General features: G+C 35.3%; 3 protein-coding genes across 8 annotated transcripts; 1 reads left to right on the forward strand and 2 right to left on the reverse strand.

Annotated features, from left to right (window-relative positions):
• Positions 1 to 263: 263 nt before the first annotated feature.
• Positions 264 to 1,466, forward strand: sel (canopy family protein seele). Its single transcript, XM_066286987.1, has 3 exons — positions 264 to 486; positions 542 to 867; positions 1,232 to 1,466. Exons 1-3 carry the CDS (start codon positions 378 to 380, stop codon positions 1,370 to 1,372), a joined length of 576 nt encoding a protein of 191 aa, XP_066143084.1. The 5' UTR covers positions 264 to 377; the 3' UTR covers positions 1,373 to 1,466.
• Positions 1,467 to 1,509: 43 nt separating this feature from the next.
• LOC136341702 (peroxisomal multifunctional enzyme type 2-like) lies at positions 1,510 to 9,633 on the reverse strand. 4 transcript variants are annotated; one of them, XM_066286954.1, is made up of 14 exons: positions 9,460 to 9,633; positions 8,346 to 8,544; positions 8,000 to 8,152; positions 7,824 to 7,943; positions 7,565 to 7,761; positions 7,318 to 7,511; positions 7,131 to 7,264; positions 6,878 to 7,071; positions 6,722 to 6,818; positions 6,468 to 6,662; positions 6,238 to 6,392; positions 6,008 to 6,125; positions 2,114 to 2,305; positions 1,510 to 1,878 (listed from the first exon to the last, which is right to left on the reverse strand). In XM_066286954.1, the coding sequence occupies exons 2-14, from the start codon at positions 8,536 to 8,538 to the stop codon at positions 1,667 to 1,669; spliced, it is 2,154 nt and encodes a 717-aa protein (XP_066143051.1). In that variant the 5' UTR covers positions 8,539 to 8,544; positions 9,460 to 9,633; the 3' UTR covers positions 1,510 to 1,666. The 4 variants fall into 4 exon arrangements, with proteins under 4 accessions (XP_066143051.1, XP_066143054.1, XP_066143052.1 ...); XM_066286957.1 differs by lacking the exons at positions 6,008 to 6,125; positions 6,238 to 6,392; positions 6,468 to 6,662; ... (7 more) ...; positions 8,346 to 8,544; positions 9,460 to 9,633 and adding an exon at positions 5,574 to 5,700; XM_066286955.1 differs by lacking the exons at positions 6,008 to 6,125; positions 6,238 to 6,392; positions 6,468 to 6,662; ... (7 more) ...; positions 8,346 to 8,544; positions 9,460 to 9,633 and adding an exon at positions 5,185 to 5,411.
• A 652-nt stretch (positions 9,634 to 10,285) lies between these two features.
• Positions 10,286 to 14,707, reverse strand: exu (exuperantia). Of its 3 annotated transcripts, none has more exons than XM_066286587.1 (4): positions 14,481 to 14,707; positions 11,859 to 12,647; positions 11,019 to 11,207; positions 10,286 to 10,912 (listed from the first exon to the last, which is right to left on the reverse strand). In XM_066286587.1, exons 2-4 carry the CDS (start codon positions 12,633 to 12,635, stop codon positions 10,598 to 10,600), a joined length of 1,281 nt encoding a protein of 426 aa, XP_066142684.1. In that variant the 5' UTR covers positions 12,636 to 12,647; positions 14,481 to 14,707; the 3' UTR covers positions 10,286 to 10,597. The 3 variants fall into 3 exon arrangements, with proteins under 3 accessions (XP_066142684.1, XP_066142683.1, XP_066142685.1); XM_066286586.1 differs by lacking the exon at positions 14,481 to 14,707 and adding an exon at positions 14,282 to 14,432; XM_066286588.1 differs by lacking the exon at positions 14,481 to 14,707 and adding an exon at positions 14,070 to 14,183.
• Between the last annotated feature and the right edge of the window lie 5,532 nt (positions 14,708 to 20,239).

Here is a 20,239-nt window from a genome sequence, read left to right on the forward strand (position 1 = left end):
AAAAATTACGTCTGTGCGGATTTTGCGTAGTGCCCGCGTGAGGGCGCTCTAAACAACGGATATAAAAATTGGCGCCAAAACTAATTATGCATATTTATTTCTGTTTTCCCCAAAATTAAAAGCCCTCTACCGCTAAAATAAACTACCAAAGACACATAATTCAGTATCTGACCGATATATAATACAAAATAATAGATAATTATCACGCATTTTCAACAAAAGGCGGGGAGACAGATGAATTCCAATCTGACCAATCAAAACAAAGATACGTGTCAACATTAAAATGACGTGTGTTGGGTTTTTGGACAGATATAATCCCAAGAAAATTAAGTTTTCCTTTACTTTTCTTTAGTTAAGCACTAAAATAACAGATCAGCATGTCGTATAAAACATCATTACTTAATTTGCTGGTAGTTTTGTATCATGTCTTCGCCCAGGATGTTGTGCACGACGTCAAACTTGATAACAAGGAAGTTCGATGTTTAGGCAAGCTTAAATATTATTTTTCTAATTAAAACAACCGTTATAATATGTAATTTAGTTTGTGAGGCTACTATTCAAGAACTAACACAAGCAGTTAAAAGTGTGGACAGGTCTCAAACAGTTAAAGTTGGGGGGCATCGGTTGGATCCCCATGGAAACTATGATGCTCCCAAGTCAGTGTCAGCAGCCCATTCTGAGATCTTTCTGTCTGAACTCATGGAAGAAATTTGCAAGAAAATGGATGATTATGTTAGAGGATTATGGAAAACCAATGGAACCCTCACTATTCTCAAAATGATATCTTCGGATGGGAAAATGAACCCTTATATGGGGGAGATTGAGTTTGTTCAGGACGACGATTTAAACAAAAGTCTTAAATATTATGTAAGTGTTCTAGAAAATTATTTTGTTTGGCCTGGAAATTGGATTAACTTATATTACTTGATATGATAATGATACATGATAATAATTAAAGAAGTTTAATCAATAATCCATAAACAAAAATCCTGCAGCAATTAAAAAGACCTAATTTTTGTCATTTACCAAACTTTTGCGTTAAAACCTTGGAAATTAATGGAAATGTTGCTCCTTTATAGGACTAAATTCTCTTATTTATTAATCATTATCTTATTTCGTATTTAAACCTCAATTTCACAACAAACTATTACTAAACCCATTCCCTTTGCCCATAAACCCCTCACTAATAATTTGACTTTCAAGCATAAAAAAATATGTCCTTCCCTTTTAGTGTGAAACTATAATAGAGGAATTTGAAGAGAACATTATAAAATATTATCAAAACGACGAAGATAACATAGAAACTAAATTCTGCATAGGCGAGTCTCACATTTGCCCACCAAAGAAATCCCTTCCTCAAAGAGAGCTGTGATCCACGTACTTCCGTTTTAGGCAGTTTTTAGCCATTTCAATTTATACTTTGTAATAAGCCATGTTGTTGAATTAAATGCACTTTACATGTTTGACGTATTGGCTTTATTTAAGTACCTGTCCAAAAAAACTCAAAAATTTATAGTAAAATATATTTTAATAAAAACACCTTTAACAAAATTAGACACATAAAAATCACCAAGTAACAACTTACATTACACAACATGTATTTCCCAAAATGCAAATAATGATTATACTTATAAATACCGGCTTAATAAAAAAAATATGGTTGGATTTATAACTTGGAATTTGCCTTTAACAAAGGACTTAATTTCTGGGCCATCATAATATTGCCGGTGATCTTGAGTTTACCCTTCATGAAGGCCTGCTGTGGTTGCAGTTTTCCTTCTGAAAGCAGAAGGAAATCTTCATCGGAAACTGTGAGGGTGGTGTTTGGTTTTGACTCCGGTTCACCTTCGTACACTTTGGCGTTTTTAAGGTCCATTGCTAAATAAACCAAATTAGTTTAAACCCACAATGCAAATATAAGAAATGTGTATATATTTTTTCATTATTTAAACTATTATCATTGGTAAAAATCAAGTTATTTTTAACATTATTTGATTAAACTCAAATTAGAACACTATTTCCGTCTAATGTTGAAACTGACAGTGAATGCGAATAAAATATGTACAAAAAAGCGAAGCTTTTCATGTAGCATGGAAAATTGAAGACTACTTACTCCATTGTTTAACCACTTTTCCATCTTTGGTGATCTTATACAAAAAGATACCCCCTACGCTTTTGGCTCTGTTGGGGTCGGCTTTCACTTGCTCGATAATGTATTCGAAAATGGCATCGCTCTTCAGCCCACTGGCGGCTAATGTGTTGGCTGAGGGAGTCATTTTGATTGATTTTAAGTCTACGTAGGCACCTAAAATAAATGTATTCGTATTGGACACGAAACCATTGAGCTAAGATGTAGTGCTGGCCAAAAGCCAAAAAAAAAACAAAAAAAATTTGAAGAAAAACTACCTACTAATTCAGTTAATTAAAAATGTTTGGAAAATGATCAGGTCAGTTTTGATAAATGTAAAAAAAAGAACTGAGATTGACAATAGTCTGCAAGTTAATTTCGAACGTTACTAACATAGAAGTCCTACTAAAATTATTGGCAAAGGACAGAAAGGTGAGCGCAGTACCGCCCTTATGAGGAGTCGAGGTTGGGCGGGAGACCAGGAAGGGCAACGGACTTTCCGGATCGGCGGTTTTACTTGAAGGTAGGGGGGCGGTAAATAAGTATTTTTCCCAGGGCGCCAGACTTGCTAAGGCCGGCTCTAGTCGACCGGCAACAGGTTACAAATAAATATGTATAAAAGGTGATTCATAGCTAACGGAGGAAAATTTAGGTGATTATTATTGTTAACTATACGATATTTGCACCTGCAATTACACTTGGTGGTGAGAATCCCTGACCATGTAAAGCAAAGATAAGAAATTCTATATATAGCCTCAAAATAATTAACATCGACTAAAGGGAAAAAAATTTGTTTTCTTACATTTTGATCATGAGTTATGGCTTAACACTTGACTAAAAAATAAAGCCGCGGAACCAGCAACAATGAGTTCCAGCCGAATTTTGTTTACATTCCCAATAATCTCATGTATTCGAGTATTGTTGCATCGAAATGAAATAAGCTTTTTGATGAAAACGAGCATTCATATGGAAAAAAAACATTCTACTACTACGCAATCTATGAATCTCTGGCACTCAAATAGTTGAAAACGCTGTATTTGAATTATTCCACAATTAACTGGGAATGTTATTTAAAATTTTAATAATTTACAACTTTAATTATTAAAATTTGATAAAATGTTTATTTTAAACACGAATATCCACCCTTAAACTTTCGTCCATCAATTAAGCGTCATCCTGTACGCATATTGATTCATCATATAACATCTCACTTAAAACAATTTTATAAAGACTAATCAATGATCTAAAAACTCACAAACATAATAAAATGCCCAATGACCGAATTTTTATTTTGAACTTATTGAAACTGTGCCCTTGATGACCACAAAGTCCTATTAGCTTGTCATGCGAGATGCGCATATATACAAGGTGTAACATTTCATTATGGGGATTATTCGGAGAGAAAATTATAAAAACTGTTGAAAATGGTCCCATTTATTAATTTAGATGGGAGTTCTAAATCTTACAAAAATTTGAAATAACGTTAGAATTAAGACGGGAAAACTTCTTAAGCATTTCAGAAACGTAAGTCGTGTTTTCGGGTGATTAATGCTACCAAAAAGCTGTGTACGGATATTTTATTATTTTATTCTAGGTCAATTTTAGCTTTCCCTAGTGTCAAATACTATTGAAAATTACATCACCCTTTGTAAAAGTTTTTTAAAATTTGCGTATTAAAAAATTGCTCGGTTTTGTAATTCATTGAAGATGTTATATTGTCCATTGAAATATGTCACAATTCTGGAGCTAAGATGAAGGTGTGATATTCGGCTAATCTGAAGTGGGTAGCAATCGCCAAGATTTTTGTTGGCCTCTTTCATTCGTGATATTTTACCTACTTCAAGCACAATTGGCGAACTTGTCCTACGAAAACCAAACATTTCCATAGTGTATGTCCCCTTTATACTAGTAATAGCCTTGTGACCAAATAGCCCTATGAATTCATAATGTCGCAGTGTGAAAAACGTGATGTCAATCATATCCTCACAATTACGTATAGCAGCTCCATATATGAGACTCAGCTTGGACGCCATTGAGGGGAATTTTTTTTTTTATTTCAAAGAAAAATAAAACATAAAGCAAAATCGATAGGAAATTTTATTCAATATGGATAATTTTTAGGGATCTCAGGGAAAAAAAAGCGCAAGGAGACTTAGTTGCTAGGGTCTTCAGGGAAATTATTGTGACAACTGCACTGGTGCAAATTACAACTGTAGTATGTCGGCGATTGATTCACTCTAACAATGAGATAAGAGTACTGCATTGTCAAATTATAAGATTAGACAGGTGAACGAAATTCAAGTGCCACTTCTAGTGGAGATGCCGTAAGATTAGCGCGCTGCTACTACCAAATGCCACAAATTAAATTATAAAAAGTTCTGTTGTGTTGTTTTGTGTTCTGATGTAAATTATAAGAAAAAAACTGACCCTACTTTCATCCCAATTGATAGGCCTTAATCGCCTTCGTCAAATTATTTCCTCTTGAGATTTGATCATGTCGCAATATTGCTGATATATAATCACCCATTCTTCTCAAGCACTATTCCCCATTGAATGGAGAATTAAATTACGATAATAAAAGAGGCTTTAATAGTGCAGAAATCTGTTAATAGAGAACTTTTTGGAGATTCACATTTTCGGCCTTCCCCTCATTCTTGAAATTGGACTGAAAACGCAATACTAAATAAATTCAAATCAACCTAGAGCACCCTGTATATATGTATATAAATGCATATATTTATATACCTACGTGACTGAGCATTTTGAACGGTCGTATAAATTTAATAAAAGATAACGCCATATTTATTTTACTTACGAGGATTGCGTCATTCACACGGAAAATAACACAGGAAAATAGATTTATTCGACTACCCAAATTTAATCTATTGATAACACTCAAACGAGGCCTGTTCCCAATAACCCGATTCATTAATAAGTCAAATTGCGACTAAAATCAATAAAGGCGAACATTCTACTGGACGCATTATTACCCCGAATATATAGATCTGTGACGTACACACATAATAAACTTTCTTTACTATAAGCAAATGAAATACCTTTAAAGAAGCACGACCGTTTCCGCTATTTACACTAGAAAACACCTAAAAACTGTCTATTTCACCAAGTAAATGAGGGCAGGTACTTATTTTCTATGCGAATAACAATTGAGAGATATTGTGGGCTTTGATTTTGATTTGAAAAGTAGAATCTTAATTATTTATCGTTATATCGATAAAAAAAATTAATGTTGTAGTTATCAACAGAGCTAGATGAACATTGACCCATAAAAACTCGAGTATTGACATTGGAAATGTCGTGAGTTCGATGTTGCCGCTTCAAAAATAGTTTTCACTAGTAAATTACTGCTAACTTAGTCCTTTTGAACCGAGTCAAAATTGCACACAAACGCTAATACTTAAATCGCTAATTGAAGATCTAAACTCACCTTCAAAAATTCTTATTTGCACGAAAAATAGTCGTTGTCAAATCCCCATTATTTTTTAACAGTTATGGCAACAGTGTAGATTAAAATTAAGGTTGAATGGTTAATATAAGCCTGTACGAAGTCCGAGAGCGCAAGACGCTAACGCGCATGTTAATTTGATCGGTAAAATCATTTTCGGTTCTTGTGTACCGGAGAGCTGTGAAAAGTAGCACAGCAACAGTAAGTGCTGTTTGAAAGTTCGAACTGATCAGCCGCGATCCGCATGGTGCTAAAATTGCATTGAATTTTAACGAGGACTTAAAATTCTGAACTAGGAAATACAGGACTTCCTATTACTTCGAGTTAGCTTCCACAAACCGAGAGCTATATCGGCAGCTAAACTTCACCGCACCTAAATTATTCTGTTATTAATGATAAGAAATATATATATTTACCGCTTATGACCACTTGGTTGGTTTCGACCACCACAGTTTCAAAATGAATTCTGTTGCCTTCTTTCCAAGTGTCCACCCTCAAAGTTTCACCGGGAATCACGGGTTTTGTAAATCGGACCTAAAAGTATTATTGTTTTTAAAAACTTCATTAGGGCAATGCTAAATGTATTGGTTACTACCATCATAATTTTGGAAAACAAATAAATATTAACAAAACAGTTATTGCTCACTTTAAGAGAGTTAAACAACGACACATCATGCCCAGTATAAGCCCTCAAAATCAGTCTGAGTGAAAATCCTAGCGTGCACATGCCGTGCAAAATAGGAGTATTGAATCCTGCCATTAAAGCCATGTTTGGGTCGATATGAAGAGGATTTAAGTCGCCTGCAAAATTGATTAAATTCATCTCAATATCAAAAATTCCTTATTAAATTCTAGGTGTGATTTATTCAGTCTTACCACTGAGTCTATACAAAGCAGCCTGGTCAACACCAGTTTTCTGCGTCAAAGACAAATCTGGCTTTCGCGATGGTTTGTTCTGGCAGGAAATAAGCTTAGAGCCACTTCTTGGGCCCCCGAAATTACCCGCACCAACTGCGAAAACCACAACTTGGTTCCTAATAATTAAGTTGTTATTTCTATCAAACGAGTCAACTGAAAACACAGAAATTAAGAAAAAATGATTATTTCCTAACAATTAATGGACATTTTACCGTTTACCACCACGCTGGCACCTGAGGTTTTATCCAAAACCTCCACAATTTCAATTTTTTGGAACAACTGACCTTCCAGAGGTACTTCTTTCAGAATCTTTACAAAATTCACTGATTAAATACCTAATAAGTTTTACCTTGCCAAATAAAAAATACCTCCAAATATTGCTCTCCATGCAAGATCTGAGCCAAATTAACTTCTTTTCCTGGAATTGCTTTATTTATCACGCTAGAAGTCAAAAGAGCTTGTAAAGCTGGTAAGATAAAAAAGGACGGCAGAACTGAAAATTCTTCGTGACTCTCGTACAGATATTTAAGTTCGTCGCTGCCTTTAGCAAGGGAAGCCCCCACTAAAAACCACAAATGTCTTTGCTACAGTTAATTACCTATGCTTGAAAACATTCGGTACCTCCTAAAGCATACAAAATTATGTCTTTATTGGTGAATTGAAAAGAATCAGTTGTAATTTGGGAGTCTTTATTTGAACCACTCTTAAGTTGGTTCAAAGATTCCATTATGTCCACTGTAACCTCTCCGATGGATCTACAATGTACTGTCTTCATTTACTTTTCAAATGTGCAGACTTGAGTAATTACTCTCGGAATACGGGATCTGAAATGTCAGTAATTTTGCCCCAGTTATCCCTGACCTTCTCAACACTCAGTTTGTCTTCAATTGAGGACCGTAAAAGAGCTCCTTTCGCACTTGCTACTACAAAACTTCCGGCCCAGCCCCCAGAAGCTCCTACTACTGCTCCATTTTCCGCGCAGGATTCATGACACAGATAGGCCTAAATTATAACTATACTTCGTGATTTTTTTTAAATTTTAAACCAAAACGTACCACAACAGGAGCAATAAATTCAGGCCTCAGCTCCTCAAACAGCTCAGGAGGTAAAATATCCTCAGTTAATCTACTGGCTGCAGTAGGCACTATGACGTTGCAGAACACATTATTTTTCGCACCTTCTATAGCTATAGTCTTTGCCAACCCAACCAATCCCATTTTTGCAGCTGAGTAATTGGTTTGACCAAAATTGCCTATTTAAATATAAAAAATTACAATGGGGTTATTATTTATTCTTTCTCATTCTAATATTTACCAAATAAGCCTGCAGTTGAAGAAGTCATTATAATGCGTCCATAATCCTGTTTTTTCATCAAGGGAAAAGCGGCCTGGGCGGTCTTAAAACTACCCTTTAAATGAACTTGGTGGATTAGGTCTAAAAAATTATAAAGAAAACTAGAGCATGTTACTTTTGAATGAGCATGAACGTACCCCAATCTTGATCAGAAACACGGGTAAAGCTTTTGTCTCGAAGAATGCCTGCATTGTTGATTAGAACATCGACACGTCCGAAGTTATCGAGGGCGGTTTTGATTACTTTCTCTCCTTCGACTACCGAATTGTAATCTGCTACTGCAATGCCTCCTAATGAAACAAATAATAAATTAACTTCTACCTACAAGGCCAGAAAAAGTATAAAAATTCTTAGTTTATGACATTTACTTTTATAGAGGAAATTTAAATCGAGATTATAAAACTAAAAAAAATTAATTTATGATGATTGGATCTATTTAGGCCAAAAATCTTTTCAGCAATGAAGAAATTAGATAGCACAAACCACTTCGTCTGATTTCTTCCACAACAGTATCAGCAGCCCTTGAGGAACTGCCATCTCCATGCCTAGTGCCTCCCAAGTCGTTGACCACCACTTTAGCTCCTCTTGAAGCAAATTCATGGGCGTACGATCTTCCTAAACCAGCTCCAGCTCCAGTTACCACAACAACTCTACCGTCAAATCTTAGCTCCGCCATTTTGTCCTGAATATAAGTGATGACACTTGTAAATTTTAGTTGTGTAAATTTAAACAACCTAAAATTACACAAAAGGAGAAACTTCTTAGTTAAGACTGCTTTTAGATACTTTTCCTCCTTGCATAATAATATGTGTTCAGTGAAAAACAATTGCCAAGTTTGGCCTAAAATATAGCTGTTTATTAAATTACTGAAAAACAAACTGATGACTAGAAATTACTATGTAGGTGAACATATAGATAATCAATTTCACTTGATCATTTTTAACAAATTATTGATTGTTCTTTACATACACTTATCAATTTGCATCTATCTACACTTGCATATAAAGTTGTACGAAGCTAATTTTCTCAAGCTAAAAATAAATATCTAACCTTATTGTGTTAATGATAAAATTAAACCCTGATATGGTTCGAAAATCATTTAAAGTGGAAGTGAAAAGGAAAATTGAACTTTGTCTAGATCTTTGAATATCAGCTTGTCAGGTCAGCAATCGAACAAAAAAATTTAAACTGTCCTTAGTAATTGTTAATCAAATTATTCAGTGTTCATGAAGATAAAGAACAATGGAATAATCTGTACAAGCAGTGCTAAGTTGAAACATATATGTTATGCAGACAAAACATATTTGATTTTAAGCTGTTTGATTGTAATGAATAACTTTGGCTAGCACAATAATATGAGAGAGTGTATACTATTTGTTGTGAGATTGAGGATATTTGTACTTAAAGTGTCATCTTCATTGGACTTGCAAACAGAAATTTAAAAACAATGCAACTGAAGAGGTATAAATGGTCAAAACTGCAGTGACTATCATGGCACTACTGTCGCACAGTCCATAAGCCCTAGTTGGTGTTATAATGTTTATAATAAATATTAGTATTTAATTGGATGTATTTGAATGCAGTAAAGATAACTTACCTTTGGTTCACTTCAACAATTAGCAGTTAACTCAACCACTCAATCAACCTTAACGGAACCCAACTGCACTGGAGAGAGTTACCAGATACAAAAATCAAAAAGTAGCAAAGGACTTTGACCTATTTAAATGATAAATTAACTTTAAAATTACTAAGGAATCATGTTGAAATAAATTAAAAAACAATGAAAAGTCAATGTGACATCTGTCAAAAAGTGTTCATTATCACAATTTTTCCAATTTCGAAATGTCCACTACCAGTACCGTGGGCCAAGTTCAGGAAGTATGCAACTGGTGCATGATTAAATCACCGGGAGTCAATAACGTCGTAGAACATTTGAATGGTTGTTGTAGAGCACGGTTTTATTATTTTTAGAAAGCGTAAAGGCGAAAGACGAGAGGCACATAATATCTATGGCCCGTCTTTGTTCTTTTAGATGAGGAGGTCTTATATTTACAAGAATAAACAGTTATGAGGTCGGAGTGTATTTGGTGCTTCCAGTAGTGGTTCTCATGGTCTTTTAGGCGAACATCGACGATGTGTGTGTGTGCGCGCTCTTTATTCAAATTGAATCCGAGCAACAATATCCGATAATAGAATAGGCAACGGTTAACTGAAATAATTTTTTTCAAAATTATCTATTTTATTCAGACATCAGAGCTACGTCCTTGGTGAAACACCAGACTGTATGAGGTGTTTCTTGTCATATTTTATTTTAAGCAAGTTTTTTTTAATTCCTACATATTTTAAAATGTCCCGAATCTCCGGATCAATTATTGCCAATAAGGTTCAGTTTATAGTAAACGAAGAAAAATCACCATCATCAATTCGCTATACGTTAACCTTTATTGAATCTTTGTAATAATCAACTAAAATAACAAGTATCAAATCATTTGAATTTACAAATAAATCACCCATTATTATTATCACAAAAACAAATAATACAAAATAAATCTAAACTCTCAACAAAATATATTATTATTAAATAGATACACCTCTGTTAACAAAAAAAAATTAAAAATCTCTCTCAACGACCCAAAAAAACATTGCAAAAAGAAAAAAATCACAAAATTAATGACGAAAACACTTAGTCAAATTAAATTATGAACCTCCAACTACGCAATAAAGGCACTAAATTTCTAGGCTACCTCGATTGCAGGCACTTCTACGCGTTGCGGCTCGTTTCTCGGCGAAGTTTCGGTGCTCGCCACGTTTTCGGATCCCGAACTGGCCGTTGTGTCCGTGTTGGACTCAGTTTTTCCAGAACTTTCGTCCTTAGACTCGGAATCCTTCAATCGGTTTTTGCGGTTCTTGCTGAATGATTTTGGTCTGCTCCGGTAGTTTCTGTACCTACCCCAGGTAGTTTTGGGTTTGATGGGTTGTTTGTCGGGATCGAAAAAGCAGTCGAGAATTTCTAGAAGTTCGGTCAGATCAGCTTCGATAGCATTAGCAATCTGAAACGAAGGAACATCAAATTATCTTCAACCATTTAAACAACTCAATTTTAATTTATCTTATTACGTGGAAAAATTAATCATATTTCAATACTGTCGAATTTACCTCTTCTTTTAAAATTTTGTCAAGTCCCTCCTTGCCGCCACTTTCAAAAGTCTCCTTCAATCTGTCATAGTTGATATTGTTCTCCGCGAGAAGTCTTCTCAAGTGACTAGCGTGCTGTCTTTCGGGCGGACTGGCCTTCATCAGTGCCCCAAAGACTGGGCGGAATGTGTTCTGTCTTTGAAGTAACACCTAAAAAAAGAATTTTTCGAAATTTGAGAATCTTCAACAGCGGACACTCTGATGGTTTCAGTGTCAAGCTAGAAATATTTTAGAATTTATGAATCCTACAAAATATTAGAAGCCATTTATACTTTCATTTACTATTTTTGTGGAAAGTTGATTGTATAGTTTGTGTTTGAAACATTTTTAAATAACCTCTTCTACGACGAGGACTTCTATGACCCCTACTTGTCATTCCGATCTTATTTAATATGTATTTTCAATACTTTAAACGAATACGATATCTGGTACCAAACAATAAAACCGCAAATATAAAACTTGAAGATAAGATTTAGTACTTACAGTAGACTAATTGTCTGACTGAATAAACAGCAAATATATACTCTAGAAACCGAGGCCACAGAAGAATATAGAAGCAGATTTATTAGCTATTAGAAAAAATTGTAATATTTGAAGATGATCTTGATAATTGATGAGACACTTGTTATATTTGAAAAAACTTCCCATATCTTCCCATTTAAATAACCAACTAAATACAAAAAATAGGGATTCAAATTTTGTTTGGATAAAATTTATATTACATACCCGGTAAATCTTATCATTGAAACACTTTTAGTAAACAAACTGAGAGATACTTAAAAATTGAGAAAAACAACTAACCTTAAATAATTCAATTTCCTCTTCTTCAGCTGAAATTGGGTTGGTGTATGGACACACCAATTCAATGAGATCTGGCTCAGTCCCAGTACTAGCTTTACTAGTATCTGTATCAATATCCTTCCTCTCTCCTTGAGCAAGATGGACAACAATGTCATAAATAGCGGAGGCTCTCTCCACTGCATTACTATAGTCATTGCTCTCCCTTCCCAAGAGGAGTTTGCCCATGATCCTCAAATTGTAAGTCTTTGTACTACTCTGGCACTTGGCTTTGGCTACGCTGTATCCGTTCGCAAATCCTTTGCAAACTTTCTCGAAGCGTTCCAATAAACTGTTCCTGCGCAATGCTTCTAAAAGCATCCCCGGGGTGGCTTTGCGCACCTCGTGGAATGTTAACACCACGCCATCTGCGTCACCACGGACAGTTTCCAGCCACTGGATGAAGTCTGTAAGAGCGGACACTTCGCTTTTTGTTTTCAAGAATTGACCGGTTCTCATATCCTTCAGTCTTCGGTAACGAAGGGCGTTGAACACCCTAATATTGTGTTTGCGGCTGTAGAAAGGATTCAGGTCGGCGAAGGGCATTATATATTGGGAGAATTTAGAATCCGGAGTGTAGCCAGCCAATTGGACGATTTCGTCGATGAGGCGGCGACCGGTGGTGTCTACTGACCATCCCACAATGCGGTACTTTCCCACGGGAATACCTTTGGCAGGGACCTCAGGGAAATTTGGTCCTGAGTTCTCATCACTCGAACTGGATATATCATGTTGTACCATTTTGGATTATATCTGAAATGGAAATGGGATCAAAATAACTAAAAGCTAACAGAAGGACTGATCCATGAGAGTTAATCATTTAACAAATGTTAATAGTTAGGTAACAAATACAAACTTAAAATGCAATACATTAACAAATACAAATTATTATTGTTCACTTAAAAGTGATTAGTGACATAGATCACAGGTGACTGAAGATTAATTAGAAACATTGGTTCAACATCCTTTTGATATAATTAGAGTTGGGCAAAGCTGAAACTTTCCATAATGAGAAATTTTATATAAACTTGCTCAGCTACTCTTAGAGACTTATTGCGAGTAAGTTTTTCGAAAATTTCAAATGGGAGAAGACCAATTATACCTCAAGATTCCTATTAACATCAATACAAAATTATTCAAATGCCAGCTGTGTCATTGAGATCTTGGAATTAGTGCAGATGGAGCATTGATAAAATTTTTAAATTGAGGCAAATAAATAATACCAAAAATGTATGAACATGGTAGTGACATTGTTGGAGGTCAAAGGAGAAATGATTTAAAAAGAATATATTATTTTGTAAAAGATCACTCTTGTCGCTAATTTGACAAACATATGAACTCCTAACTTTGTAACCATTTTTATTCGATCAATTCAATTGAATTATTTGTTTTCCTTATAGGTAACCCTTATAGAAGGAAGAAATGGCTTGAATTTCAATAAATAAAAGATGCAAAATTACAGTGGTTTATATGTCTTCACACAACAATCAAACAGTATTTAATTACAAATTTGCCTAATTCTATGGAAAAATGTGAGAATGAGAATTAAATTTTGTGCCATGAAATTTTTGGATCAACTAATGTTAGCAAAAACTTAATTCTCATTTTCAACTATGTTGCTATAGAATTAGGGCCCAGGGCATACCTATTACTATCCTATTAGTGAAAAGTACCTATTTGTCAGTTGTGGTTATTTTGATATAAGAGGATAAGCTTGTTTTAAATTAAAATGACTGTTACAATAACATTTCTACACTTATGAGATGAGGATTCACACTGTCCTGGGGTTCTAGACAAGTAATTTTACTATCAGCCCTATAAGTCTATAAGTGAGGTTATAATTCAAACTTGAACACTGTGCCCATGGATACAAAACAACTGGCAAATGAATAGGGTCAAGCAAGGTTTCCTTGAAATTTTTCTCATGAATATTTTCAATGTTTGTTAGGGATTAAATGTAGAAAGATATATTTTGTTTAAAATATGTGAAAGGTTCATTATTTCCAATAAAACACTAATGGGTTAAGCTTTTTCTGAACAAAATAATTCAGAATTTAATGAACTTAGGAACTATATCTTGAAGTGTGAAGAGCATAAAAATGAGTATTTATTATCACCGGAAACTTGCACTCTGCCCTGCTATAATCAATGTCAACCAATTAAATTAATACATACTGGATGATTAGAATAATTCAAAAGGGATGTAACGAATACACGTGGCCGCAAAGTACGGATATATTATGGTGCCCCGCCTTGATTTCTCAGTAGTTCGCATAGATTACTCACAGATATTATTATTACTAATGCTCAGAGATTCTATAAAAAGCTATTACCTAGCTAGGAGGAGATATAATTTAAGGAGAAAACCACGAATAATGGCAAATTACCTGCAAATGACACAAATGAGAGGCTAAACACCGAATTTTCCGTCAGCTTGCTTATAGCTCTTGAGAATGCGAAATGGGCTGGAAATAGAAGTGCATCCGCACGTGTCACGTAGGTGGGGAATGGCAAAAAAACACAATCGGAAGTGAAGAAAAACTTCGAAAAATGCGCCTATTTTGAATATCCCTTTACAGTACTCACCCTTTTCGTTAAATAGTCGAAAAATTCACCTTTTCACTCAAAAATTCGTCGGAAAATTAGCTTGGAAAACAAAAGAATATCCAGGAGGTTTGATAAACAAAGCCGTATGTTGCTTGATTGATGTCTGGGATCGAAAACGATGGAAAATGGCCAAGAGTACACTTTTGTAAGTGACAAATTTGGGGGAATTGCACCGTTATATTTGACCAGATAATGTAATATGCGTTCTAATTACTGTTGCTGATAGTATAGTCAATCGATAATGCAACAACGATCAGTTGTACGGGAAGCTTTAGCTCATAAAGTAGCCAAATAGAGACAGCATTTTAAATCGCCCGCCATGTTTTCAGTTGGCAGTTGGTGGAAGCAGGGCCGGCAACACGTAATTGATCAAAACAATCGCCATTTTTTTTTTAATCTGTCATTTGCATCTGGGTCGTGTTCGGGAATATCATAATTAGTGTATGCCAGTATGCCAAACAGCTTGAGATAGTGTGATATTACTTGCACTGCAGGAGCTTTTCCAACTGCAAATGATTTTCTTTCTTCTTGGTTGCGAATTTCCAATAAAAATTAATTCAAATATTCAATTTAGATCTTATGAGTTATTTTCTATCATAGTTCATCTCATGAAAAATAGTTCAGAACCGAACATGGAACGTGTTTTCTATACCTCCATTCTTGTTATCTCGAAATAAATTCGATCTTTGTTTTTTACGTTATACCTTATAATATATATAATAATGTATATAACCCTAATTTATATTAAATATATAACAGGGTTCTTGGGATTCGGGTTACTTTTGGTTAGTCGAGAAATCCAATGTTTTGTGCATGAGTGTATGCGCCATCTTTAGTCGAATAGTAAAAATTAAACAGAACTATAGCAAAATAGAAATGATGGAAATAAAATATTGATTTTTACTAGAGCAGGTTCAAAGAAACGAAACAGAACTCTACTAATTAGAGATTTGAGTTTGAGAGCGGTCAATAGCGACTTCCCAGCTGTTTCATATTGATATTATTATAGTAAAACGTTATCAGTAACGAGTTATATGCGTGTAGGTAATCGAAGATTTATATGAAAAAACATTGTAAACTATGGAGACAATGACGACAATGATAAATAGATATTTTTATTACTTTCCCTTAAAAATGTTTTATTACTCGTCAACTGAATTTTTCTCAATATTTAAATATTATGGGCACACAAAGTGTCGTTCATTTTACGGAAACAGCAATTTTGCTGAACATACCAAATTTAGCAAAAGCCCGCACCGAAGTTTGAAACGCGCTAACTAGCTCGCTCTCAGCAACTCCTGAACAAAGCAAATACATATATAGGAGAGATTTTACTCTTCTTTTCAAACACTATTGATGAGTTATTGACGAGCATTTCTGATTTCGAGCTTATAAAAACGTTGGGTGTTAAAATATCAATGTAAAATGCACCTTGTTGGATTAAGAGTAGGAATAATATAGTAGGAAAGCGAAAGGTCGCAACTCTCCTATAACACCCTAAAAGGAATATTTTTTAATTCATGTGAGATCAATCTGGACAATGTCCTCTTTAAGAAAAAGGGTATGAGGAGACCATACAGATCTGGAGGATTTCCACTATGTCTACAATGTATTAGAGACTCTTTTTTAAGAGCCATAAGAGTTTGGATGTGTCCTCATAGTTAGATAAGATATTCTTGTTTTGTCAACACTCCGCTAACTAAACCCAGTTTGCCTTTGTTCCTTGATATGCCCATGTATTCGGCATATAGGACAGGTACATGGTACGAATCGCTAAATACAATTAAGGTCCATTATAGTGTGATCCCAATTTGAAGTGGCTGCCTTCTGTCTCTCAGTGATTAAATAGCGTCTCTGCATACCTGATAGAGCTCCGAACTCATTCTGCTTCTGTACACTCTTTAATTGTAGAAGTAGACGTGAATGAATATGAATATGAACTCAATCCTGATTTCCCCCTAATGATCTCTAGAGATGCTGTGACTTTGCGATCCCGAAGATTTACAATGACCCATCTTACTTGCTAATGTGATATGTATAATGGTACATTTTGAAGGACCTTGCTTTACCGAACGCTTGGACTAACATCGATATTATTAATTCTATGGATTCAGTGAATAGGTGATCGGGGACTGCCATAAAATCGAAGCACGTTTTTAGTGTTTTCCAGAGAATAAATCGCGTCATGTATGTGTCACCACAATGACAATGAGATGGCGTGCGGATAGACCGCGGCTCTACGTTCAGAATTTCCAACTGCTGTGCGCTGCTAAATCGTTTATAAAAGAAATGTATTTTATATCACATTTTTTAGATCGCAATAAATTATGTAACTATAAATTATTGAAAAGTGAAAGTTTTCTTGAGTTGACTTTCACTGCTGATTTTTGTATTATATTTCATCATATCTAGAATCATTTTTTATTTGTCCCAGAATTTCCGTTTTTATAACTTTCTATTTGTTATCATTTGCTATTCTCCGCGTTATCATCGTTCGCCATGGAAGGATTATTTCTAATAATTCGATTATTAGGGATAGAATCTCGTGCTAGTAAAACTAAAGTCAAAACAGAGTTACTCCATAATTCAAAACCGCCAATAACTTAATCATTCATAATACCCAAAATTAATGTATAAATAAAAATCTACTATAAAGTATCCATCTGTTTATTCTCCCCTGAAGCGACTTCAACCACAAATCAAACGGCCAAAACAAGCATCCGACAATTGAAAATTTGCATGGGAAAAATGGGCCCGATAGCGAACATTCGCGCGAGTAATAAACTCATCTAAATGAGAGTAAAACCTGCACGTTGCAGGGGTTCTAATTTCGACAATATATCTTGAATACCTATAAAGTCCCCGGTCGGCATTGTCTCTGTGTTTCCACCGGGATCTAATCGGGAGACCGAATAAGCCAGTAAAGGGCCTACTATACGCTCGTATATGGGTGGCTAGTTTGGGTGCTGTAATGTTACAACAACAAAAAAAAACTTCGAATAAATTGTACAAGCTCAAAAACAATGAAAATGGTTCCTGTTTGGGGTGAAAAGAGTTAAATTAGTTGAATGTTGCCAGTAAACTTTGAACTGAGTTGCACATCTATACATATTATATTCCAGCAAATCCCCATATATGTATATGTATAAATGCTTCTTTTAAATTAAATTGAAAATTATATTTTATCATTTGGCATAACGCGACCATCATTTTGGTAACAAATTACTTTACATTCTAATAAAGTTTTCGCTCACCATTCTGTCAAGATTTAAATTTTGAGGTGCGATCATGATATTATTAAGAAGTTGCTTTCTAGTCTAAAGAGAAAAACCTATCAGCAAACGACATGAACATTTTCATTTAAAAAGCATTGCGAATAGTGACCTCAAGGGGGATTTCTATCAATATCCAGCTCTACCTCCATCACTTATTACACAACTTCTCATTTAATGATCTTGTAAGTCATGTTAATAGATGTAACATGACTAATAAATTGTAATAAAATTACCAAAAATTTTACTACTACTTTCTGGCGTCCAGCCGAGAATGAGAATATATTTTTCCGGCCTAGTTTCGCCCTTTCGGGTCCCCAAAAGCCGACCAAACTTGGGTCCTGTGACAGAAAGGGTGCAATTTATATTCCGGGGTGCAGTTCCCTCGAACGCCACCATCAATCATTGTGGCGCTGCGCCCCACTGGAGGGATAAAGGCGCCCCAGGGTGAGGGTGCAAGTGCAATATATGACACGGGGGGTCGAATGCACGACGTGCAACCTCCTATAGGCCGTGGGGGACTCAGAATTAAATTTTGGAATCTCAGGTGGGTGCAGGTGTAGGAGGAATATCTCTGCAGATTTAGAAGAGTTTTTTGAATAATTATAATTTTTTTTTATTTTTGGGGTAATGGGGGTAGGGGCAGTGTTTGGAATAATTACTTTTTGCCCTTGAAAATGACCTATGGAGCGGAACCCTTCATATGAAATTTTCTCCCTTGCGATCATCACGAAGTATATAAAAATGAATGAAACTAAAAAAAGGAAATATCTTGATACTGCATCCAGAAGGAAATTTAATCTTCCTATTAGTCTATCGCTTTAAGACCCTCTCGAGTGGTCCAGTTTAGTTTTGGATACGTGTGGGAGTTTCCAGTTTCTTAAGTCTACCAATCCGGTCTACATCAGTGATCAATGTTTCTAGACAGAGTTATTACGTTACCTCACATGTGATTGTACAGGATGTTTCCTAAAGGTACGGTTCAAATTTAAGGGCAGATTTTTTTGTCCAAAATTAGGAAAAGTTCTTACAAAAATATGTCCGGAATCACTTCATTTCCGATGTATAGAGTGTTAAATAGACAACCTTCATGGTTTCGACCCAGCTCGGCAATCGTTTAGAAGAAGATTGTTGCTGCTAATCATTTTAAACAATTTTTATGGATTTTTTAAGCATTAATTAAAGTTTAAAAATTTGAAAAAATTAAATAAATGGAGTGAATAACTAATGTAATAAATTAAAAAGAAAACGAGGTATGAAAAAATATCAAGAAAAGTTGTAATTTTGATAGCACTACTCGAACTAATTATGATATTTGCAACAATTTACGGGAAATTATTGCTATGTAAAATTCCTTTTGTAATTTCTGATACATCTAAAAACGATTTTGAATATACGTTTTGTACGGACTTTTTGTCTGTTTGTGACCCAAAGATTGTCTCCATAAATTTACGTCGCATGTTCAGTAGTCACTCTGTATTCTCATTTCTCAGATATTCCGCACATCTTCGCATAGTAGATCAATTTTGTTGGAACGTGATTCCACGTTTCCAAATCCCCCGAGATTGGGGCTCTTAAGGTGCGTTCTAAAACTACGCAGGACGACTGTAGACCCCCAAAGTCTTATCAGACCACCCGAGGTGTCGGGCTGGGGGTGGCGGGCTCGCCGTAGTATTTCGCCCCCGTATGATCCCATATATTCCGCTAAGACCTCTACGTTCTTTATTACGACCGTTCCCGATAACGCTCTTACATTATTCGACGTTATTCGGGATAACGGTTCCTCTAATACATATATGAGTTGGCTCTAAGAATGAAAATTCCTTCGACTTGGCAAAATAGAACCGATATAAGAATTTCCAATTCAACCAATGAATATTCACCCCCTCAATGTGGCGATTTGCTATGCCGCCCTCCGGGTGTACAACGATACACGCCCATATTGTGACGTATTTATTTTAATTTCGCTTTGCATACCACTATTAAAACACGCAACCCCTATGGCCTGTACTCGAAGCTAACACACACACACACGCATAAATTAGCAGGTCTGTACGGTGCCTTCAAAGGGAATGAAGGGCCTCAGCACCTGCTGTTTGCTGTCCCGGGGAGATCTCTATGTGGCAACTAATTCTAGAAGTGATTGTACTCCATGCTGGGGGTACAGAAGACTTTTTTAGAAGAGTTCGAGTAGAGACTAGATACGGATAACTGTGACGTTAAAGAGCAGCAGGGATTGGGTGACGTTATTTTTTTTTAGTAATTTAGATCACTTTAGTTTACTTGGAAATATCAAAACAAATGAAATCAGCCAAAGTTAAGTAATTCGGACCGAACTTACTTTAATTGAACTGGTTAGTAACTAACCTTAATTAACCTGGACCAACCTTATTACTTTCGTGATTTCGACTAACACGGACCAATCTTATTACGTTCGTGATTCCGACTAACTTGGACCGACTTTAG

The sequence above is a fragment of the Euwallacea fornicatus genome, chromosome 10 (genome assembly GCF_040115645.1).
Source record: "Euwallacea fornicatus isolate EFF26 chromosome 10, ASM4011564v1, whole genome shotgun sequence".
NCBI classification, from domain to species: Eukaryota; Metazoa; Arthropoda; class Insecta; order Coleoptera; family Curculionidae; genus Euwallacea; species Euwallacea fornicatus.

What these genes read in the sequence shown, in the direction of transcription:
- sel (XM_066286987.1), top strand. Translation starts at nt 378, where the DNA reads ATGTCGTATAAAACATCATTACTTAATTTGCTGGTAGTTTTGTATCAT. An exon ending in CAAGGAAGTTCGATGTTTAG is followed by an intron (nt 487 to 541) that starts GCAAGCTTAAAT and finishes TATGTAATTTAG; the next exon opens with TTTGTGAGGCTACTATTCAA. An exon ending in ACAAAAGTCTTAAATATTAT is followed by an intron (nt 868 to 1,231) that starts GTAAGTGTTCTA and finishes CTTCCCTTTTAG; the next exon opens with TGTGAAACTATAATAGAGGA.
- LOC136341702 (XM_066286954.1), bottom strand. Translation starts at nt 8,538, where the DNA reads ATGGCGGAGCTAAGATTTGACGGTAGAGTTGTTGTGGTAACTGGAGCT. An exon ending in AATTTTGTATGCTTTAGGAG is followed by an intron (nt 7,072 to 7,130) that starts GTACCGAATGTT and finishes TGTGGTTTTTAG; the next exon opens with TGGGGGCTTCCCTTGCTAAA. An exon ending in ATGGAGAGCAATATTTGGAG is followed by an intron (nt 6,819 to 6,877) that starts GTATTTTTTATT and finishes AATTTTGTAAAG; the next exon opens with ATTCTGAAAGAAGTACCTCT.
- exu (XM_066286587.1), bottom strand. Translation starts at nt 12,635, where the DNA reads ATGGTACAACATGATATATCCAGTTCGAGTGATGAGAACTCAGGACCA. An exon ending in AGGAAATTGAATTATTTAAG is followed by an intron (nt 11,208 to 11,858) that starts GTTAGTTGTTTT and finishes TTCTTTTTTTAG; the next exon opens with GTGTTACTTCAAAGACAGAA. An exon ending in ACAAAATTTTAAAAGAAGAG is followed by an intron (nt 10,913 to 11,018) that starts GTAAATTCGACA and finishes CCTTCGTTTCAG; the next exon opens with ATTGCTAATGCTATCGAAGC.